This window comes from Mesoplodon bidens (genome assembly GCF_964165515.1).
Source record: "Mesoplodon bidens genome assembly, chromosome: 14".
NCBI classification, from domain to species: domain Eukaryota; kingdom Metazoa; phylum Chordata; class Mammalia; order Artiodactyla; family Ziphiidae; genus Mesoplodon; species Mesoplodon bidens.
Window position 1 is genome coordinate 66,385,816 of NC_138170.1, and position 25,283 is coordinate 66,411,098.

Here is a 25,283-nt window from a genome sequence, read left to right on the forward strand (position 1 = left end):
TGGTTCCTTAATCTATATTTATGTTTTCACTAATACCAAACTATCTTGATTACTACAGCTTTTTCTTGAAATCAGGTAGGGTAAGTTCTCCAGTTTTGCTCTTCATTTTATAATTACTTTGGTTATTTCATGTCCTTTGAATTTCTAAAAGGTAGCTGCTGGAATTTAATTGGGAATGTATTGGATACATACAATAATTTGGGGGGAACTGCTCATCTTAACAATATTGAATCTTCCAACCATGAACATAGGTCTTGGTTAATTTCTCCCAATTTTTGTAATTTTCAACGTAGAGGTAGAAACATCTTTTGTAGATTTATCCTAGGCATTTTTTAGTACTACTGTAAACGGGAACTTTTAAGAAATACTTAATTTAAATAAAAATTTAAAAATATTTTAAAATATCTAACTCCTATGGGTGCCATGAATTACACAAATGACTAAGCATATCTTTTTTGCATAAGCTATAGACTATTTTTTTAGGTCAAATTGCCACTTTCCTAAAAAGCCATAAACTTTAATGTCAAGTGTTCTACAGTAGGGATTTTTAACCTCACCTTTGGTCCTACGTTGCATACCTGACACTGCTCACTTTCTTCTTTCTTTTTTTTTTTTAATATTTATTTTGGCTGCGCTGGGTCTTAGTTGCGGGATCTTTTAGTTGCGGCATGCGGACTCCTTAGTTGTAGCATGCACGTGGGATCTAGTTCCCTGACCAAGGATCGAATCCGGGTCCCCTGTATTGGGAGTGCGGAGTCTTACCCACTGGACCACTAGGGAAGTCCCCTTTCATTCCTATTTTTAACGACCTCCTACTATATTTCACATATCCTCAGAAGGTACCTTTGGAAATGAGGAACACACTTTCCAAGGGAAAAAATATTTGATTTTTTTTTTTACTTGCCTCTTTCTCTTTAGAATGCATGATATCCCAGGTAATACAGTATGGGAATACTCCTATATTCCAGTTTTTCTTTCTTTCTTTTTTTTTTTAAAGGTTATTGACTTCTACTTAAACAGTACAACGTATCACCTCAAAATCCTTAATAATGGAAAGGTCTTACACGTACAATTCTTTACAATTTAAGAAGTGCTTTCACAAACATCATTTCCTTTACTCTCCCAACAACTCTATGACACCTGACAAAAGTACACACTGTGACATCTGAAGTGCCAGATGATTCTAATCTGAATCTCTTCAAGCTTCTAGATCCAACTACCATTGTACAGGAATATGATAGACGAGAATTCTATTAAATGATACTTGTTGGGTTAAATGACCCAGTAAAATGGATTTGCAGGAGGCAAAATCCAGAATGTGAAATCTCTTTAGAGCAAATAACCTAACTTCCCCAAATTTCAAAAGACAGAAAAGGCAAATCCACCAAATAGTGTGGACCTCGTTGGGATCCAGTTTTGAAGAAAGCAAAGAAAAAAAACTTTACAAGACAATCAGCGAGAGATAAATACTAACTGGATATTTGATGATTTTAAGGAATCACTGTTCACCTTTTTAGGTGTGATAATGAATTGTGGTTACGTTTTTTAAAGGAATTGCTATTGTTACAGTTAGACAGGGATATATTTGTGGATGAAATAAATAATAGGTCTGAAATTTGCTTCACTATAACCTGGGTAGGGGGTGAGCAAATAGATAAAACAATAATAGATAGATTGGCTAGTGCTGATAATTTTTGAAACTGGGTGATGGGTTCACCGTGGCCCACTGTACTATTAAATGTTTTGAAATGTTTCTTAGAAACAAAACAATAACTGATTCACTTGTACTACTGAAGAAGTTTTCAAAGCACAGTTAAGTAAGCAATGATGGCAGGTAAGTTATATTTTAAAAACATTGTCAATTGTTTTCTATAGCTTATTTCTCACCAAATCCTCACCTAGGTTTCTATGCCATGTTAAACTAAAATTGACCTCCCAAAATACATACACTCACAAACTATTTTAAAAGTAAGTTTAGGTTTTTAGATATGCCTGGTTTCCCCCCTCCTGTTTTGCAAAATCCCCTTAAACACAAATATAAGATATTCCCATTTAGATCAAAATACAAGTCAGAGAGACTTTATCCATAGGTTGCATATTAAAGTCACATCTATACTAAGCGGCACCATAATATCACTAAGAGTCACTAGGAATAAATGCACTTAGCAAATACAAACTGCTTTAATCTGATCAGGCAGTGCTTAAGTCCAATTTTTTACACTTAAATTTTCTCTACAGACCACTTTCAAATTCTGGAATTTAAGAGGACTAAATGAAGCAACATCATACAAGCAGTCACCAACTTACAAACACAGAAATCCTAAGTGCCTCCCTTTTACATACCCCCAACCCTCTTGAATTTTTCCCCCAAACCTCCTATCCATTGCCAAGGTTCCACCTCACCGCCCCCTCTCACGGCCAGGGGGAAATAAGTTTCTGGAATCCAGAGTAAAAACTCAGGAACGCATTTTCCTACAGAAAAAAATATAAATTGTGATCTAGAATGCTGAGTATTATAATTCAGCTACACAGTGTTTATAAAGGCTTTTGTGAACTAAAGCCTAAGAACCTAGTAACAATTCACAACAATATTTCTATGAGAAAATGCATTCCAGGTTCAAAATAATTTAATACAATCCCTTTGTAGGTTGGTGACTGTCTGTATAGTGCCACCAAGTGCTATATATTTGACGAAACTCACAAACATTAAATTCAAGACAGCTACATAACATGACTATTCACTCTGTAAATGTGCTGTCAATCACTTTCTAAGAAAAATTAACCACCTTAATTCATTTAAAAACTGCTGTAATACTTACATTTAGCATTTCAAAATCATTACTTTCTAAACCCTGTGTGAGAAGAACTGGAAAACTGTTTGTCTGTGGAAGGGTGTCCTTTTCTTTTTTCGCATCTATATCCAGTGCTCCCAGGCGTTCTTCAATGCTAACCTACAGAACAGAAATGACCAGTTAATGTTATATGAGACAACAACACCTAAGGCAGTTTGGTCAAATTACTTTGTGCTTATGTCTCAGAAGACAAAAACCACTGACTGATTCACACCTCAACACTGAAAAACACAAATACGCTCTTCCTCATTCCAGCAGAATCTCATTACCATAAAGCCAATGTCGTAGACAAGTGTAGTATCTGCAATCCAAGTTTCCAGACTCTAGTGAAAAAAACAACTGAAAACCGTGATTTGAAAATGTAATTCATAAAATCTCCTTTATATGAAGATTCAAAAAAGACAAGGACCTGGCAACTGATTACTAAAGCACAAGATAAGACCTATAATCACAAAAGCCTTCCCTTCTGTAATTATTCCTTGCCATCAACCTCAGATCTTTTGCTAACAAATATTATCCAGAGAGCATAAAGACAGTTATGTTCCCCCCAAAATTTATAAGATGTCTTCCTATTTTTCTCTGTTTGCTATATAAAAACTCACTTGTACATAAATAATCCCTTATGAAAGTAAATCTAACAACTACGTTCTACCAGCCCCTTGGTAGCTCAATCAAAATATGAATGTTCTGGGCTTCCCTGGTGGCGCAGTGGTTGAGAGTCCACCTGCCGATGCAGGGGACACGGGTTCGTGCCCCAGACCGGGAAGATCCCACATGCCGTGGAGCAGCTGGGCCCGTGAGCCATGGCCGCTGAGCCTGCGCTTCCGGAGCCTGTGCTCCGCAACGGGAGAGGCCACAACAGTGAGAGGCCTGCGTACCGCAAAAAAAAAAAAAAAAAAAAGAATGTTCTATTACTACCAAAGCAAACAGAGGCTTTGGTAAAGCCTCCTGTTTGGGTTATATTTTATGAAAAACATTAAAAAGGTAGGAAAAAATTAAAGGGTAGGATCTAGGCCAAACTAGAGGAAGTTGGCACCTTATTTTTAAATCAGATATCATGTTATTGAGAAACAATTTTTAAGAACAGCAATGTTATTCCCCAACCCCCCACCCCCAATAAAGCAAGACGTTTAAAATCAGGTAAAGAAACACTCTTTCTCTAATGATAAAACAGTTAAACTTCTAGATTATTTAGACAAGAGTGACAAGTGAATGGAAGACAAAAAAGAGGATTTTTCACAGACAAGTACAGTAATCACAAGAGGGTTTTAAGAGTTGAGAAAAAATGAAATTTATAAGCACTGTAAGAGGTTATACTGATGATCACTTTTAAAGACTAACTAGCGTTAAACCAGCCAGGAATGCTCAGACAGCCAAGAGACAAGGCATCACTGGAACTCAGCAACATGCGAAACCCAATGAAAATCATCACAGCAAGTCCTGGCTTGATCTACCTTATCCAGCTAACAGTGAACAAATGGCCAGAAGAGCACCCTCTTTAGTTAATAAGAGTTTTGTCCTCTCCATTTTCTGAAGTTTCAACTTTGGCTCCATCCAATATAATTCTTAGAATCTCCCAAGTAATCTTGAATTTCAAACTCAAAAATGGTCAGAATGAATGTATTACCTCTTTTTCCCCTAATTTCCTCTTGCTCTCTATTTCCTCAGTCTGTGGAGGAGCCGGCTTGATAGCTGCATGATGACCAGGTATCCCAGGCACCAGAACTTTTGCTTCAGAATTCATCAGTGGTGTTCTCACCTGTTAAACAGGAATAGTAGGGGTGTGACAAAGGAAATTGTCTTACTCCTTGCAAGATTTATCCCCAATGAGAAAATTAACAGCTTTTAAAAGGTTTTCCTACTGAAAAACTTAATGTAGCTAACTCAAGAGGATATGAATTAAAGATATATTTTAATTGAATACTGGCATTTAAGTATAATCTGAACATTCATGGTTTTAAAGCCTGCAACATGTAAGAGTAAGAACCAAGAAAAACAAAATCTACAGATCACACAATGACACACTGACTTAAAAATTCAGGGGATAGGGGTTCGATCCCTGGTCCGGGAAGATCCCACATGCTGCAGAGAAACTAAGCCCATGTGCCACAACTACTGAGCCTGAGCTCTAGAGCCCACAAGCCACAACTACTGAGCCCACGTGCCACAACTACTGAAGCCCGTGCTCCGCAACAAGGGAAGCCACCGCAATGAGAAGCCCGTGCACCGCAACGAAGAGTAGCCCCCGCTCGACGTAACTAGAGAAAGCCCACGCGCAGCAACAAAAACCCAAAGCAACCATAAATAAATAAATAAATAAAACGTTAAAGAGTGAAGCTATACATTTTATGACTACCTCCAATAATTGATCTTTGCCAGAAATGCTCAGACAGCCAAGAGAAAGGTGTCATCTCTGAAACTCAGCCAGAAGCGAAACCATATGAATGTCATCATAGCATGTCTTGGCTTTCCTTTTTTTCATTAGACTGCCAAACACATGATGTCTCCATGTAGATGCCACATTATATTTAAAATAAAGCATGACAATAATGTTCTTATATCTGGTATTTAATTCCAGCCCCATCATGGATTTAGGTTTTATTCCACCCTGAAATACAGCATTCCTCTCAACAAAGTTTTGCCCCTTTAAGTATAGAAATTGATGAAATAATTTGATAAATTTGATATTGATATTTACTCAGTGATCCTGCACTGGGGGTGGGGTGGAGGAGGAAGAATTAAATAAAACCAAGGTCTTCAACTTCTAGTCACCTATTCACTCATTCGTTCAACAAATCAAGAGCACAGAAATGAAAAAAGTTTTACAGTCTTAATATCTACAACTTAATCCCACAAAATTTGTTAAGACAAGATCATAAAGAGGATATTAAGAGTTTAAACATAGTATTACGTAACAATTCAATTCACTCAAATATCTTCTTTCTTTACTTCTAATATGCAATGCACTCACCTTTGTTATAGCTGTTTCTACTTTTGGGGCCCAGCAGATTGAAGTATCTCTTACTAAACACATATGAGGTTCTTTGGAATTTAAAGCCTGGGAATAGAATTTTAAAGAGGGAAAGGGGGTGGAAGGGAAAAAAAAAAGTGTCAAACAAAGTAATTGGGAATAAGAATAAAGTGAAAAAGAAATGCATTTTTATAAAAATACAAAAAAGTATAGAAGGCTTCCACAGAAAACTCCTGGTAACTCAGACTGATCACCATTCAGATTGATGCCATATGAGGAAAATGGGTAAACTCTGAACATACCAGGCATATGTTTACTTTCTTCAGTTATGTACTGCTCCAATCTTTCACATACACAGCTCTAAAAGACTGGCATTTAAAATGTAACAGATTTTAAAGAAAACATTATTAGCTCATCACCTTATAATCTATCCTAAAAAAGATTGGTCCTACCCTAAGTTTCCTACTGCTATCCTTCCATAAGCTAGTCAAAGACAAGCAATGCTGATTAATAAAATGCTCTAAGGAGAATCTCTATGTCCTGATATGGTATTTAACAGGAGGGGAAGTGAGATGCAGCAAAGTACATATGAACCTACAAGGCTTTAAAGTTATAGGTAATTCTCTATACCCACCTAATCAATATCTGGAAAGACACAAAGCACACAGGAAACAGGCTGCATCTGGAGAGTGAGGTTATGGGATCCACGTATGGTAAGGAGACGTATGTTTACAGTTTAACACTTCTCTCCCTTTTTTATCACACCATAACCATGTATTACATTTTTTTAAAGTAAGAAGTATTTTTAAATAGACTCAACAAGAGATTGCTTAAGCAAGAGATATTCCTCTCATAGTCTCACCTATTGGACATGCTCATAATAACTCACCAAAAGTCTCCAAAGAAACTTCTGTAATCAAAAAACCTAAACCACTGCCCCACCCATTACATTTCCACTTAGAATATTCAATGTGTGCTATTACTACGGGATCTCTTATTAAGATTTATCTTTTGGGTAACTGGACAAACTTCACCCATACCTGTGGCTCCTGAGCACTTGAAATGTGGCTAGTCCAAACTGAGATGGGCTTGTAAGTGAACAATATACACCAGATTTTAAAGATGTAATACCAAATAAAGGAAGAAGGGGGGTAAAATATCTCAAATAATGTTTTATACTAAACATTAAAACGGTATTTTGGATATACTGGGTTAAGTAAAATTACATAGTTGACCCTTGAACGATGCAGGGGTTAGGGGCGCCGACCCTCTGTGTAGTCAAAAATCCACTTATAACTTGTTCATAGTTATAACGTATCCATAGTTCCGCATCTGTGGATTCAACAGCCTTGGGTGGTGAAATACTGTAGTATTTACTATCGGAAAAAATCCATGCATAAGTGGACCCACACAGTTCAAAACTGTGTTGTTCAAGGACCAACTATATACAGAGTTCTCCCAAGTTAAAATAAACCATCCACTGAAAAGTCCTCCAGTTAAGGGGAAACATATGACATCTTCTTAAGTATTCCGATAAGCAGACCAATATATCATTTTAAAATCATTCTCCTCCACAGACATGTTGATGCTGCACTGCTTTACTCCAGAGGGGCAGCTACGTACCACTCGCTCAATGGTGGGCTGAAACCAAGTGCCATATACAAGCAACAATGACATTTTGTCGGAGCAAAAACCAGCTGCTAGAATAGGGACGGGTTTTGGTGTTGATTTCTTGCCTTTCCCAGGCGTTGCTATCTGAATTGTGCAGTTTGAAGTCAAAGGCTTTTTGCAGTATCTGGAAATGGAAAAAAATGAGATTAGAAATGTGAAATAGCATCTCACACTAATTCTTTGAAGTTGTTGTCATGAAATGTGACCCTCCCCCAGCCTCCACATCATCGGGAGTGACCAGTGTCCCAGAGCACTAGTGTTCCTATCAAGACTTCATTTATCCCCACCCTGCCAACACTCAAGACCTCACCACCAAAACCTGCCCTGCACACCTGCTCTTCTATCCCACTGTGTCAACCCCTACAAAAGGCCCCAGGCTCCCAAGGGCTCTCTCACCACCCTGAGCTTCAGCCCCAAATGGCTCTGTTCTTGCCCTACCCTGATCAGCCCCATCTCTAATTGCTTCGAACCCCTGAATCCTCACCATGACCTCTGCATCACAGTTCCAGGAGCAAAATGATCAGCAAAATATAAACAAAATTAGATGCTCAACTCCTCCTCTAAGAGCTCTCCTCACCTTGCTCGCCTCGGCAGCCCTCCCCACACCCTCAGTGCCAAGACCCTCGGCAGTGATTCATGTACGCTTCCTGTTCTTCACTAACACTTCAAGACAAGTAGTCTCTCCCTCCACCACCTCTAAAACCTTTGAAATTGCCATCACCAGCTACCAGCTACATTCCCCTCCTGCCGTCATCCAATGGCCTCTGGGTCACTCGGCATTTCTTCAAGATGTGAGTGGCTGTCACTCTGTCCAACAATTCCGCTGAGGAATTCCTTCCTTAGTGATTCCCATATACAGCACGCAGTCTGATGATCCTTCTGACACCCTGCCCTCTCAGTTCCTTTAGCCTTCTACCTCCAGCAACCTTGTCCTTCCCTGTACCACAGCCACACGCTCCTCACACCACAGACATCTTATCACCACTAAGTACACACCCTCCATAATCCCAACTGTAAGCACCCCACTATCTTTCCAACTCACTCTTCCTAGTTTCCCAACTCCAAAACCATCTCTATCCAGGATTTTTGGCCTCTGCTTTGGCCTTTACCCTTCTGTGGTCTATTCTCTTCACATCAGATAGAACGACTTAAAACTTAATGTCTTAAAACTTAGGTCAAACCCCATCAACCCTCAGTTTAAAATCCTTCAACAGCTTACTACTGCCCAAGGAGAAATGCCCAAGCCCTTAGCATGGCCCACCACTTCTGGGCCCTCAATTATACATTCCATGCATACATATGACTATATAAATAAAGGCCTCAAGTGCTACACATCAAAATGTTAAGTTACCTCTAGGGAGTAGAACTCAATGGAGGGAGACTTGAGTTTTATAATCAATTGTCTATGCATTCTGAGTGTTTTAAAATAAGTGTATATTACTTTCATAATCCCTATACTAGAATTGTAAAAGGAAGGGTACCAACTGACAATAAAAAGCTGAAACCATTTTAAAGTTTAACATAATTATGCACATGACTGAGTCTCAGACCATGTTTATAGCACACGCAAGAGTTGGCAAACTTTTCTATAAAGGGCCAGATAGTAAATATTTTTGTTTGGGGGGCAGGGTGGGGCACATATGGTCTCTACTGGATGTGGCCTGCAGGCCATAATTTACCGACCCCTGGTCTATGACTACTACACATCATATCAGCAACTCCCCTCTGTCCAACAAAACACAAGCATTCACTGGTCCACAAATGTGTGACACTATCAAAGTTAGAAATTAAGGCTTCACCGAAGTTCACAAGCAAAGCTTTCCTACTGAACCAATTTCTTTTAAAATAAAACTTGAGTTCTCACTGGGAATGTATGTAGTCATACGGACAAAGAATTAAGAAGGCTTTCAGAACAATCTAAATGAAAAGTAATATAAAGCAAAGAATATTCAGGTGGGAGTATAAATATGTAGCAAGTCAGGGAAGGAAAATAAATTTCTGACTTGAGAAACTTCTTACTTACCCATTTAATATGTGTTCAAAAAGATGAACTTGACCATCTCTGCAAACAACAGCTAACTTGACAGGCTAAAAGAAAAATGTAACATTAACAGGTAATATACTTCAGTCTACTCTAATAATTACTTACGAAAATTCAACTACCCTCTCCACCCTTCAAATAACAAGAGATAAATCAAAACAGTAAGGATGTTCAACTCTTGAATTTAAAAATAATCACTGCCACCAAAATAACAATTCAAGTAGTTGTTGGTCAAGCCTATAAATAAAAGTTTAGGCTAAGAAGACAGCACAGTCCATGAGAACGCACCATGGAAGTCAGAGGAGCTAAGTCAACAACCAAGTGCATTGACTGACAACAGGGAACAAACCGGCAGGCCCACATGAAAACGCCACTGCACCCTGTCCTCTCCCCTCATGAGCACTCAATACAGAATCCAATGATTACTTTGAATAGTCTAAGATTTTTATTTTGTTCTCTCTCTTTCCTGAATCATCCAATCATCAAAACCCTGATTTTAAAAAATAGTATTTGTGAAGTCCAAAAACAAATTCTCAAAGAAACAAGCCACTTACCTCTTCTTTATTTTCTGACAAAGTCAAGTCAATATAGACAGGTTCGTCTGTAACTGTAAAAGACATCACTGCATTCTTCTCTTTGTTTTCTGACCGGACCTGCCTAGATAACAAAACCAATGATTAGATAATAAGACATTAAAAAAAAAAAAAGCAAACACCTAAAGGGAGTTACAGCAATCAGCTCCCAACAGCATTTCCATCTTTTGAAAGCTCAATAAGGTAATTAAAGATCAAAATAAGGGAAGCATTTGTGTCACTACCATGTGACATGGTTACATGGCAAAAGAGAAAGCATTAATGCATTTGTGGCAGATTTAAGCAATGAGCAACGTTCTTTTCCATTAACCTATTTGTCTATCTTGATGGCAATGCCAACTGTCTTGATCACTGCAGCTTTCCAAGTTTTGAAGTGAGTTTCCCAACTTCTTTTTCAAAGTCATTTTAGCTATTCTATGTGCTTTGCATTTCCACTTGAATTTTAAAATCAGATTGCTGGGATTTTGACTGGATTCACATTGAATCTATAGATTAATTTGAGGAGAATTAACATCATAGCAATACTGAGAAAACAGAGCCCAGAAATACAGATAAATAGATAGATAGATAAATGATCCTCACTACTGGTTGATTCTTTGAGAATTTGCCTACTTGCTAAAATTTATTTGTAGACCCCAAAATCACTATTTGTGGTGATTTCATGGTCTTTAACAGGTATACATAGAGCAGTGAAGCATATGAGCAGCCCAATGCTCATGAGGTTTAACAAGGCTATGCTCTGCCTTTTTATTTCAGCTTTCATACTAAGTATTCTTTTTACAGCCTATTTAGTGCCACATTTTTGCTTTTATGCTTTTGGTTGGTGATTTCACTATTTAAAATGGCCCCCAAGTATAATTCTGAAGTGCGGTCTAGTGTCCCTAAGAGTAAAAAGGCTGTGATATGCTTATGGAGAAAATGTTTAAGTTCGATAAACTCTGTTCTGACGTAAGTTAATCAGCTATGTGTGTGTGTGTGTATGTATATAAATAAACTATGGTATCTTTAAACAGAAATACACATAAAACAAGGTTATGTATTAATTAGATGACAAAAATGTTGTAACCAGAGGCTTGCAGAAACCAAACCCTGGTGTTTCTCCAAGGAGTAAGAGTTCAGTATCGCTGAATCAGTGCTCCTGAGGACTTCATACAACATGACTACTGCAAATACCAGGCAACTGACTCAACGTGTATATATGCGGCACCAATTCACTGGAGATAGTACTGGGACCACTGGATATCCAAAAAACAAAAAAACAAACCCAAGAACCCCAATCCGTTCCTTGAACCATATACACAAATTAACTCAAAACAGATCACAGAACCAAATAAACACAAGACCTAAAACTAAAAAACTTCCAGAACACTTTTGTGACCTTGCGTTAAACAAAGACTTCAAAACATGATCTGTACTTCATCAAAATTAAAAACTGCTTCGTTTCAAAAAAAGACAAGCCACAGACTAGGAGAAAATATTTGTAAAGCATATACCTAATAATTGATTTATATTCAGAATATACAAAGAACTCTCAAAACTCAGTGAGAATACAAACAACCCAGCAGAAAATAGGCCAATTTTTTTTTTTTTTTTTTTGGCGGTACACGGGCCTCTCCCCGCTGTGGCCTCTCCTGTTGCGGAGCACAGGCTCCAGACGCGCAGGCTCAGCGGCCATGGCTCACGGGCCCAGCCACTCTGCGGCATGTGAGATCCTCCCGGACCGGGGCACGAACCCACGTCCCCTGCATCAGCAGTCGGACTCCCAACCGCCACGCCACCAGGGAAGTCCAGGTCAAAATATTTGAACACACACTTTGTCAAGGAACATATCCAGATAGCAAATAAGTACTTAAAAGATTCTCAACATCAACAGTCATTAGGAAAATGCAACTTAAAACCACACTGAGATACCACTACACACTTATCAGAATGGCTGAAATTAAATGACCATAAAGTGTTGGTGAAGATGTGAAGGAATCAGCACTCTTACGCATAGCTGGTGGGAATGTAAAATGGTACAACCACTCTGGAAAAAATTTGGCAGTTTTTAAAAAAGTTAGATATACACCTATCGTAAGATGCAGCCATTATACTCCTAGGTAGTTACCCAAGAGAAATGAATCATAAGTCTGTACAAAGACTTGTACACAAGTGTCCTTAACAACTTTATCTGTAATATCCCAAACATGTCAACAAGCCTGTAGACTGAGGTGGGGAGGGGGATTACAAAGGGATACGAGGAAACTCTTGGGAGCAATGCAGGTGGCCACTGTTTTGACTGTGGTAATAATCTCACATTCGTATACATATGTAAAAACTTAATTATGCTTTTGCTTTAAGTACGTACCATTTATTATGTCAATTATACCTCAGTGAAGCTGTTTAAAAAATCTGGGCACAAATTTAAAAAATTAAAATAAAGACTGAGTAACAGAGTAACAAGCGTGACTTACAAACATGATTCAAGATCAGTTTCTTTTTATTAACTAGTGAGACTTTATACATTTACCAGTAAACAGTCTTTCAGTATTTTTGTGTCTAGAAGAAAATTAAGAGTACTAATTTCTTATGTTAGGGATAAACCCTCTAGAACCAAAATAAGGTGAACAGAGGTCCACCTCCAGACTGACATGAACCCTTCCCCACACGACTACTTTAAGAAATACATATTTGATGAGTCTCATTTCTGAGTATTATTTGGTATAAATTTACAGTAACTTTATATGGTCAAGAGCATGCTCAACTAACTGATCATTAGGATAAGAAACTACTTCTATTTTTAAAATCTCTCTGTATTCTGTCCATGAACATCAGGTAAAAGAAAAAAAGTTAATTTCACCATTAGATGACGTTATAAAATCCAAGAAATTTCTTATTATTTCTTAAATTTAAAAACTTTTTGATGGCTCTTCAATACCAAATTGATTTTTACTTTCAAAAGTAGCTTCAAAGGGAATTAGTGACAGCAACCACTGCAAGGAAAGGCTACTGGGAATTCTCAGACACAACCAAGGAATTTAATGTCCTCAGTAAACCATCAAATAGGCATTACTGCACTAACCCAGATAGTCATGTCTTTCAACAAAATCAGAGATTTTCCTAAAAAAATTTTTTTAAAGGTTTTTAAATTGCCCAGTCACAAAAATATTCAGCCCATTGTATCTCTAAACAAGCATGGAGGAAGTTCTATTATGTAATGCTCTTAAATTTTTCTCATAAAGATCTGATTTTTAGACAGGCTCAATTCCTCATTACAAGTCAATATAAAATAAATCTAACATTAAATACAATAAAGCAAATCTCATATTCATCATTTACATTAACCATATAAGCTATGACCGATTCTTTCAAGGCAATGTTACCTCCCAAAATCCAAAAGACTACATACCAGACATTAAGTAACCGGTCATGTACTGCTCCAGATAAGAAATAAAGACCTGTAATTCCATCAAAGGGTTGGCTCTCATTAGGAGGTCTGATAGTAGTGAACATAAGTGATGAAACCGGCGTTGCATGTCCCGTGAAGTGCTAGAGAAAGTTAAATCTCATTTAGGAGAGGATGTAAAGCAGTAACAAAAATTAAGAGTTCATATGTATCATAAACAATATACATGATACATATCTGAAATCAGAGCTCCAGACTACTAAGGTTATTTGTGCTATATTCCTCTCACTTTAAAAAACTCCATCCAAAAAAACCTGAACATTAAAGCTGTCCCTTCCAACTCCCGTGAGCCTACCCCACAATCTTTACTTCTTCCATATGTGTGTTAAAGATTCACTTCATTCTATCCATTTTAAAAGGGGTGCCTGGGTGCTCAGACACAGCCAAGGAATTGTAGGTCTTCATGTTACTCTCAGTGAGTCGAAACCACAATTTTGAGGCATCATCACAGCACCAAAAGTTCAGTAACCCCTGAGCACACGCAAAATGTGATTCTAAATCTCCACAGCTAAATACAGTAATATACCAAATGCTGGATGCAAGCTAGAAATAAAAAATTACTATCGTTATTATATAATTATATTATTATTGAAGAGAGTAAGATACTTAATTCAAATTCCACTCATTTCATTTTCCATTCACATTCATTCTTCCAATGCATGCAAAAAGGACATGTCTCATCTATTTAACAGATTTGGAGGACTACTTTTGTCTATTAATTGTACTATTTCATATGCTTGAAAATAACACATCTGTATTCTTAAAACAATATTCTTTGGCTCAGACTTCTGCCTTTCTCCATACTTACTCTAGACAACTGTTATGCTTACAACTAATTTGATTCACTCACTCTGTAGACTTCTTTGGTCTCCAAAACCCATAGTTTGATTGTTCGACCAGCTGAAAGCAACATCTTTCCATCTGGGCTGATACACAGGGAACTGACGCTGCTATTATCACCTTTCCATTTGCTGTAATGTGAAGAGAAATAAAAACATCTCAATGAATGGGGAGGAAACTTTACTCAAAGCAAAAAGAAAACAAAAGGCAAACTAGGCATTAAAAATACCACTAAAGGGGCTTCCCTGGTGGCGCAGTGGTTACGAATCCGCGTGCCAATGCGAGGGACATGGGTTCGAGCCCTGGTCCAGGAAGATCCCACATGCCACGGAGCAACTAAGCCCATGCGCCACAACTACTGAAGCCCGCGCGCCTAGAGCCCATGCTCTACAATAAGAGAAGCCACCGCAATGACAAGCCCATGCACCACAACAAAGAGTAGCCCCAGCTTTCCACAACTGGAGAGAAAAAAAAAAAAATACCACTCAAGGTTCTATGCCAAACTGCATTCCCTAACATCTTGACTCAGGTAACCAACCTTGCACATATCACCAAGGTAATGCCGCCCCAATAGGACAGAGAATCTTAAGAGGTTCCAAGAAATGGGTTAATAAGAGTTATAAGAATGTAAAATGGGTAGTTGTGTTTCCAGTGATCCATGAGGTGATCCTGTTAATGCCCAGGAAACTACCATGCTGGCTGGACCTCTACAAACCCATCCTATCCCCTCCATAGTTCCTGCATTCTCTGGAAGGTTGAGAATTTAATTTACTTAGTAACACAAACGATCTCTCAACCTACAGTACAAAAAGATTATTTCTACCCCAAATCCACAAATACATGCCCCTAGCTGATAAAGTAAATTAGGTATAATGATCCCTTTCTAATACCACAAATATGATTAACAGCAAGAGTCTTTGCAGACTGTTGCATACGTTAATGCTATTTATAAGCAACAAGTAGCCTGGCTTGGCTACTCACTTATAAAATCAAGAAGTAACAGTAGCAGGGCTTCCCTGGTGGCACAGTGGTTAAGAATCCGCCTACCAATTCAGGGGACACGGGTTCAAGCCCTGGTCCAGGAAGATCCCACATGCCATGAAGCAACTAAGCCTGTGCACCACAACTACTGAGCCTGCGCTCTAGAGCCTCTGAGCCACAACTACTGAAGCCCATGTGCCTAGAGCCCATGCTATACAACGAGAAGCCACCACAGTGAGAAGCCAGGCACCGCAACGAAGACTATCCCCTGCTCGCTGCAACTAGAGAAAGCCCATGTGCAGCAACAAAGAACCAATGTAGCCAAAAATAAATTAATTTTAAAAAAAGAAACAACAAACAGAAGTAACAGGAGCAATCTTCTTACGAAAAAAAGTTACTTCTAAAGTGGAAGAAAACATATTGCTCTGCCAGTCACACTGGAATATGTCAAATTACTCATTTGGAAAAACAAAATTAGATTCCTGTCTTATATTACATACACACTAAACTTAATAAATTAAACCAAAACTAACTGATTAAAAATAAGTATTAAAAAAATACTTACGAGAAAGTTTTTATAATCATGGGGTTAGGAAAAGCCTTCCAAAGCAATTACAAACAAAGAGTCACATAGGAAAAAAATAATCAAGTTTAATTAAATAAAACTCTGTACCACAAAATAAGTCATAAAATTAAAAGCAAAAGGCTAGGAGAAAAAAATCAAAAATATACAGGCAAAGAGTTAAGTGTGGAGGAGGAGTCAAGATGGCTGTGTGGGAAGACATGGAGTTAGCTTCTCCCCACAACTAGGGTGCCTGCTGGCCGCTGGTGGGGGACTCTAACACCCAAGGAGAAGGGAGGAACCCCAAGGTGAACCGGTAGGACGCAGTGGGACTGGGTGGGGGAGAAGTGGAGGCCAGAGAGGATCGGCACCCCTGAGGCCGGGGGGAGCAAGAGGCAGGGGGGAGGGACTCTCGGGGAAGAGCCAGAGAGGAGCGGAAGGCGATCGCCTGGCCCACTCGGGCAGAGGAATCTGCTGAGCTCCCAGGCTGGTACTCCCACCTCCAAAGCCCCCTCTAGGTCTCCTGGGTCCTTGGGGGCATAGGAAGGAGGCTGAGGGGAGAACAGGAGAGGCAGGTGGGAGGGGCCTTCCCAGACCAGAAGAGCAGGAGAGGAGAGGAGGGCGTGTGTCCTGCCCACTTGAGCCCAGGAGGCCTGCTGGGCTGGCAGATGAGGTCCCCTGCCCTCTGAGGCCAAGCCCCAACCCCCATAGCTCCCAGGGCCTTTTTCAGCCCAGTGGGACCTGAGTATTGGCCCCACCCAGCACCCAAACCCTGCCCTTGCTTAGGCCCCGCCCTCCACAGCCAAGGCCTTCCTCCCACCCCTTTCTTTTTCCCTCCTCCTTCTTTTTACTACCATGGTATTGATGTCCCTTCTGGTTGTTGATTCATCTTTTATATTCTTTCTAACATAACTGTTAGTTTCCTAGTCTAATTTTATTTTTAACTTTGTTATTGTTCCCTTTTTTTGCTTTTTGCCACCCCAGGCAGCTTGCAGAATCTTCGTTCACGAGCCTGGGGTCAGGCCGAAGTTCCTGCGGTGGGAGCTCCAAATCTTAACCACTGGACTAACAGAGAACCTCAGACCCCAGGGAATATTCATTGGAGTGAAGTCTCATAGAGCTCCTCATCTCAACATCAAGACCCAGCTCTACCCAATAGCCTACAAACCCCAGAGTTGGAAACCTCAGGCCCAACAACCAGTAAGACAGGAACACAATCCCACTCATAAAAAAAAAAAAAAAAAAAAAGTCACAGATGAAGGAGCAAGTAAAAACCTACAAGACCAAATAAATGAAGAGGAAATAAGCAAGCTACCTGGGAAAGCGTTCAGAGTAATGATAGTAAAGATGACCTGGAATCTCAGAAACAGAATGGAGGCACAGACAGAGAAAATACAAGAAATGTTTATAACAAAGATCTAGAAAACTAAAACACAAACAAACAGAGATGAACAATATAATAGCTGAAATGAAGACTACACTAGAAGGAATCAATAACAGAATAACCGAGGCAGAAGAACGAATAAGTGAGCTGGAAGACAAAATGGTAGAAATAACTGTCGAGGAGCAGAATAAAGAAAAGAGAATGAAAGAACTGAAGACAATTTCAGAGACCTCTGGGACAACACTAAACTCACCAACATTCGAATTATAGGGGTCCCAGAAGAAGAAGAGAAAAAGAAAGGGTCTGAGAAATTATTTGAAGAGATTATAGTGGAAAACTTCCCTAGCATGGGAAAGGAAATAGTCACCCAAGTCCAGGAAGCACAGGGAGTCCCATACAGGATAAACCCTAGGAAAAACAAACCAAGACACACAGTAATCAAACTAACAAAATTAAATTCAAAGAATAAAATATTAAAAGCACCAAGGGAAAAACAAAAAATAACATACAAAGGAATCCCCATAAGGTTATCAGCTGATTTTTCAGTGGAATCGCTGCAGGCCACAAAGGAGTGGCAGGAAATACTTAAAGTGATGAAAGAGAAAATCCTACAGCTAAGATTACTCTACCCAGCAAGGATCTCATTCAGATTCAATGGAGAAGTCAAGAGCTTTTCAGACAAGCAAAAGGTAAAAGAATTCAGCACCACCAAAGCAGCTTTACAACAAACGCTAAAGAAAGTTCTCTAAGCAGGAAACACAGGAGAAGAAGACCCACAAAAACAAATGCAAAACAATTAAGAAAATGGTAATAGGAACATACGTATCGATAATAACCTTGAATGTAAATGGATTAAATGCCCCAACCAAAAGACACAGACTGGCTGAATGGATACAAAACAAGACCCATATATATGCTGTCTACAAGAGACCCACTTCAGACCAAGGGACACATACAGACTGAAAGTGAAGGGATGAAAAAAGATATTCCATGCAAATGGAAATCAAAAGAAAGCTGGAGTAGCAATACTCATATCAGATAAAATAGACTCTAAAATAAAGACTGTTAAAAAGATAAGAAGGGACACTACATAATGATCAAAGGATCAATCCAAGAAGAAGATATAACAGTTATAAATGTTTATGCACCCAACATATAGGGGCACCTCAGTATATAAGGCAAATGCTAACAACCATGAAAGGAGAAACTGACAGTAACAAGTAACAGTAGGGGACTTTAACACCCCACTTACACCAATGGACAGATCATCCAAACAGAAAATACATAAGGAAACACATGCTTTAAATGACACAATGAACCAGATAGATCCAATTGATATTTATAAAACATTCCACCCAAAAGTGGCAGAATACACTTTCTTCTCATGTGCACATGGAACATTCTCCAGGATAGATCACATCTTGGGTCACAAATCAAGCCTCAGAAAATTTAAGAAAATTGAAATCATATACAGTATCTTTTCTGACCACAATGCTATGAGACTGGAAATCAATTACAGGAAAATAACTGTAAACAACACAAATACATGGAGGCTAAACAGTGCGCTACTAAATAACCAAGAGATCACTGAAGAAATCAAATCAGAAATAAAAAAAAAAAACATGGAAACAAATAACAACGAAAACACGACGACGCAAAACCTATGGGGCACAGCAAAAGCAGTTCTAAGAGGGAAGGTTATAGCAATACAATCTCACCTCAAGAAACAAGAAAAATCTCAAATAATCTAACCCCACACTTAAAACAACTAGAGAAAGAAAAACAAAGAAAACCTAAAGTCAGTAGAAGGAAAGAAATCATAAAGATCAGGGCAGAAATAAATGAAATAGAATCAAAGAAAACAATAGCAAAGATCAATAAAACTAAAACCTGGTTCTATGAGAAGATAAACAAAATTGACAAACCCTTAGCCAGACTCATCAAGAAAAAAAGGGAGAAGATGCAAATCAATAAAATTAGAAATGAAAAAGGAAAAATCACAACTGTACTGCAGAAATACAAAGGATTATAAGAGACTACTACAAACAACTATATGCCAATAAAACGGACAACCATGAAGAAATGGACAAATTCTTGGAAAGGTGCAATTTTCCAAGACTGAACCAGGAAGAATTAGAACATCTACACAGACCTATCACAAGTAATGAAATTGAAGCGTAATTAAAAATCTTCCAACAAACAAAAGTCCAGGATCAAATGGCTTCACAGGTGAATTCTATCAAACATTTACAGAAGAGCTAACACCCATCCTTCTCAAACACTTCCAAAAAACTGCAGAGGAAGCAACACTCCCAAACTCATTCTATGAGGCCACCATCATCCTGATACCAAAACCAGACAAAGATACTACAAAAAAAGAAAACTACAGACCAGTATCACCGATGAACATAGATGCAAAAATCCTGAACACAATACTAGCAAAGAGAATCCAACAGCACATTAAAAAAGGATCATACACCATGATCAAGTGGGATTTATCCCAGGGATGAAAGGATTCGTCAATACACGCAAATCAATCAATGTGATACACCACATTAACAAATTAAAGAATAAAAACCATATGGTCATCTCAATAGATGCAGAAAAAGCTTCTGACAAAATTCAACACCGATTTATGATAAACTCTCCAGAAAATGGGCATAGAGGAACCTACCTCAATATAATAAAGGCCACATAAGACAAACCCACAGAAAGCATCACAGTCAATGGTGAAAAACTGAAAGCGACCACTAAGATCAGGAACAAGACAAGGATGTCCACTCTCGCCACTCTTATTCAACATAGTTTTGGCATGCCATTGCCTAGCCATGGCAATCAGAGAAGAAAAAGAAATAAAAGGAATACAAATTGGAAAAGAAGTAAAACTGTCACTGTTTGCCAATGACATGATACTATACATAGAAAGTCCTAAAGATGGCACCAGAAAACTACTAGAACTATAACTAATCAATGAATTTGGTAAGGTGGCAGGATACAAAATAAATGCACAGAAATCTCTTGCATTCCTCTAAACCAACAACAAAATACCAGGAAGAGAAAGTAAGGTAACACTCCCATTTACCACTGCAACAAAAATAATAAAATACTGAGGAATAAACCTGCCTAAGGAGGCGAAAAACTTGTACTCAGAAAACTATAAAACACTGACGAAAGAAATCAAAGATGACATAAACAGATGGAGAAATATACCATGTCCTTGGATTTGAAGAATCAATACTGTGAAAATGACTATACTACCTAAAGCAATCTACAGATTCAGTGCAAATCCCTATCAAACTACCAATGGCATTCTTCACAGAATTAAAACAAAAAATTTTACAATTTGTATGGAAACACAAAAGACAATGAATAGCCAAAGCAATCTTGAGAAAGAAAAATGGAGTTGGAGGAATGAGCCTACCCAACTTCAAACTACACCACAAAGCTACAGTAATCAAAACAGTATGGTACTGACACAAAAACAGAAATATAGATCAATGGTACAAGACGGAATGCCTAGAGATAAAACCATGCACATATGGGCACCTAATTTACAACGAAGGAGGTAAGAACACACAATGGAGAAAAGACAGCCTCTTCAATAAGCGGTGCTGGGAAAACTAGACAGCTTCATGTAAAAGAATGAAATTAGAACACTACCTAACACAATACACAAAAATAAACTCCAAATGGATTAAAGACTTAAATGTAATACCAGACACTATAAAACTATTAGAGGAAAACATAGGAAAAACACGCTGAAGTGAGCCACAGCAAGTTCTTTTTTGACCAATCTCCTAGGGTAATGGAAATAAAAACAAAAATAAACAAATGGGACTTTAAATTAAACTTAAAAGCTTTTGCACAGCAAAGGAAACCATGAACAAGACAAAAAGACAACGCTCAGAATGGAGAAAATATTTGCAAATGAAACAACGGACAAGGGATTAATATCCAAAATATACAAACAGCTCATGGAGCTCAAAATCAAAAAAACAAACAGTCCAGTTAAAAAATGGGCAGAAGACCTAAATAGACATTTCACCAAGGAAGACATACAGATGGCCAAGAGGCACATGAAAAGATTCTCAACATCACTAATTATTAGAGAAGTGCAAATCAAAACTACAATGAGGTATCACCTCATGCTAGCCAGAATGGACATTATCAAAAAATCTAGAAACAATAAATGCTGGAAAGGGTGTGGTGAAAAGGGAACCCTCCTGCACTGTTGGTGGGGATGTAAACTGATACAACCATTATGGAAAACACTATGGAGGTTTCTTAAAAAACTAAAAATAGAACTACCATATGACCCAGCAATCCCACTACTGGGCATATACCCTGAGAAAACCAAATTCAAAAAGAGACGTGTACCACAATGTTCACTGCAGCACTATTTACCATAGCCAGGACATGGAACCAACCTAAATGTCCATCGACAGATGAATGGGTAAAGACTCAGCCATAAAAAGAAACCAAATTGAGTTATCTGTAGTGAGGTGGATGGACCTAGAGTCTCTCATACAGAGTGAAGTAAGTCAGAAAGAGAAAAACAAATACCGTATGCTAATGCATATATATGGAATCTAAAAAAAAGTTGTACTGATGAACCTAGTTGCAGGGAAGGAATAGATAGATAGACACAGAAAATGGACTTGAGGACATGGGGTGGGGGGAGGGGGAAGCCGGGGCGAAGTGAGAGTAGCATCGACACACATACACGACCGAATGTAAAAGAGTTGGCTGGTGGGAAGCAGCCGCATAGCACAGGGAGATCGGCTAGGTGCTTTGTGATGACCTAGAGGAGTGAGATAGGGAGGATGGGAGGGAGGCTCAAGAGGGAGGGGATATGGGGACGTGTGTACGTATACGGCTGATTCACTTTGTTGTGCAACAGAAGCTAACACAGTATTGTGAAGTAATTATACTCCAATAAAGATCTATTAAAAAAAAGAAAAAAATATATAGGCAAAGAATTAATACTCAGAATACATAAATAGCTCTTTATATTCAAGAAACTCCTTGAGTTTAAAAAAAAACTCAAAATAAAAATAGACAAAGGGGGCCTCCCTGGTGGCGCAGTGGTTGAGAGTCCGCCTGCCGATGCAGGGGATACGGGTTCGTGCCCCGGTCTGGGAGGATCCCATATGCCGCGGAGCGGCTGGGCCCGTGAGCCATGGCCGCTGGGCCTGCGCGTCCGGAGCCTGTGCTCCGCAACGGGAGAGGCCACAAGAGTGAGAGGCCCGCATACCGCAAAAAAAAAAAAAAAGAAAAAAAAAAAAAATAGACAAAGGATATATAAATAAGCAATTCATAGAAGAAATACAACTGGTCAATAAACATGAAAACACCCAACCTCACCAATAATCAAGGAAATGCAACAATAATGTATGAGAACTTTTCCTTTACCCTCATTGGTTCCTAACATTCTTGACAATTTCTCACCAATTCCCCAAGCTTCAACACTCACCTGTATTCCTTATTCAGCATCTACTCACTGAATTGACACACTTTTAAAAAAAAGACATGATCACCATCCTGACAAGCTTCCTCAATCTATTTCACCACTGAGCACTGAAAAGGCCAGCACAGAGCCAACACCACCACACCCCTGTCCCCTGTTACTTGTGTAACCCTCCTCCATCAGCAGAAACTGGGAACTTGTTAGAATTCCCAAGCCCCAACCTAGACCTACTAAATCAGATCTGTAAACACACATAACATATGTGCACATTAAAGCTTGAAAAGCACTAGATCAGAAGATTCCTCTCTGGGAAATGTGACAGGTTCCAGAGGAATGACCTACACATCCTGATACTGAAGGCCTCCCAATCACTCTACAAATGAAGCCCAGCAACAGAGCCACACATCCACAATGGCTTTCCAATCAGCTTTTCAATGTTTCATTTTCGAAAACCAACAGGCAGCCAAGGATCTCCAGTCACTTGAAGAATGCCTTTAACATGAAAGAAACCAAAATCAAACAAAAATCAAAACACATTCTCAAGAGGGAGATGACGAAAAGTAAAAAAGTTTAAATCCTATAATATCTTCAGAGAGTTAGAAAATATTATACACATGACAGAAGCATGAGGCAACAAAAAAGAAATACTCAAAGAATGAAAAATAGCTCCCAGAAGTTAAAAATTTAATTAGAGAAACTTAAAAATTCAATACAAGATTTAGAAGGTGAAATTGAAGCAATTTCCCAGATAACAGAAGAAAAAGACAAAAGAGAAAATGAAAATAAGGTAAGAAACCAAAAGGATTAGTCCAGGAGATATAACACCTAAATAACAGTATGTAGTATAAGAGAAAAATCAAAGAAAAGAGAAGGAATTATCAAATACACAGTATGAGAAGAAGGCAGAACATGAATTCCCAGGCTAAATGGTCCCTCAAGTGCCAACATAATTCACTGACCGAAGAAAGAAAAGCACAGGATATTTTAAATTATAAAAATAATGAACAAAGCCAAAAAACCAACGAACCAATGCTTCAAAATCCTGAGGGGAGGGCTGCCCTGGTGGCGCAGTGGTTAAGAATCCCCCTGCCGATGCAGGGGACATGGGTTCGAGCTCTGGTCCGGGAAGATCCCACATGCAGAGCAGCAACTAAGCCCATGCGCCACAACTACTGAGCCTGTGCTCTAGAGCCTGCGAGCCACAACTACTGAAGCCCAAGCGCCTGAAGCCCGTGCTCCACAACAAGAGAAGCCACTGCAATGAGAAGCCTGTGCACCGCAACGAAGAGTAACCCCCTGCTCGCTGCCAACTAGAGAAAGTCTGCACGTGGCAACAAAGACCCAACGCAGCCAAAAATAAATAAATAATTAATTTAAAAAAAATCCTGAGGGGAATTATTTCCAACCCAAAAGTCTGTATCTTCAAATTATCAATCAACTGTGAGGATAGAATAAAGACACTGGAAGACATGGATGGTAAATTTATTGAGATTTTGCTTGTCTTCCAGGAAGCTACCAATTTGTGTGTCACCAAAAAAAAGGAATAAACCAACAAAGAGAAAAATGGGATCCAGGAAACAGAGGCTCCATCTGACAAGAGAATTTTCAAGATGATGAAAGGAAATCTCAGGATTATCACTGGAAGAAGGCAGAGAAGTCCTCCAAGAAATAAATGAAACTGGAGGGACGCCTCCAAAGATTAAATAACTGATTGATTAACTGATGTGTCTGAAAATAAATGAGATTTACACTACTGCAGGAATGAGACTGAACTAATGAGGTATATACAAAACTAAGCAAATGAACAATAAAGCAATTATAAACCCCAAGAAAAGCAAAATTTTGTGCCAAAAGATAATATAAACAGTACAGTCCAAGTCTCATCTGTAACAATATTTAAGTAGGCATAATGTGAACAAAGAATACTACTTAATCAAAGTGTGACATTACAACATCGGGAAAATGGGGACAGAAAAAGGTAGAGGCTAAGAGCTAAATCCTCATCTTCCATAGTAGGAAATCAACAGATAATACCTAAAATGGAAAATAAAATCAGTTACCTATAGCGTAAGAATGCCAAGAATGAAAGTGGAAACAAAATATTATATGAGACAGCACAGTTTGGATGAAAGCTCATGCTGTGATTCAACCTATTTCTTAACTATAAAACAGGGATGGAGACCACCTCGCAGTGTTACAAATACAATACTGTGTATATGTTGAACGGTGCCTTGAACATTATTAGTCCGTATGTGAAGGATGTGGCTTGGTGAACTCTCATCCAGACAGCATTTAGAAAGTACAGCTGCATGGGCCCCACCCTTGACCTAGTGGATGAGAATCTCCACAGGCGTCTCTTTACAACTGTGAGTATGGAAACTACCACCGCAGGTAAATGGAATGCACTTACTGAACCTCTAGGCAAATGATTATTCTCTGCACCTCCAGCCCCAAACCCTCCTTAAAATTCTAAGCC

General features: G+C 38.7%; 1 protein-coding gene across 1 annotated transcript in view; it reads right to left on the reverse strand.

Moving 5' to 3' along the window:
* WDR43 (WD repeat domain 43) overlaps positions 1-25,283 on the reverse strand; it is a 50,404-nt gene that overhangs the window by 12,210 nt on the left and 12,911 nt on the right. Inside the window, exons 4-11 of the mRNA XM_081253803.1 lie at positions 14,424-14,544; positions 13,517-13,656; positions 10,090-10,192; positions 9,518-9,582; positions 7,447-7,618; positions 5,824-5,910; positions 4,480-4,611; positions 2,820-2,951 (exon numbers count right to left, since the gene is read on the reverse strand). Of these exons, the coding sequence (XP_081109929.1) occupies positions 2,820-2,951; positions 4,480-4,611; positions 5,824-5,910; positions 7,447-7,618; positions 9,518-9,582; positions 10,090-10,192; positions 13,517-13,656; positions 14,424-14,544 (952 nt within the window). The remainder of the gene's footprint in view (positions 1-2,819; positions 2,952-4,479; positions 4,612-5,823; positions 5,911-7,446; positions 7,619-9,517; positions 9,583-10,089; positions 10,193-13,516; positions 13,657-14,423; positions 14,545-25,283) is intronic.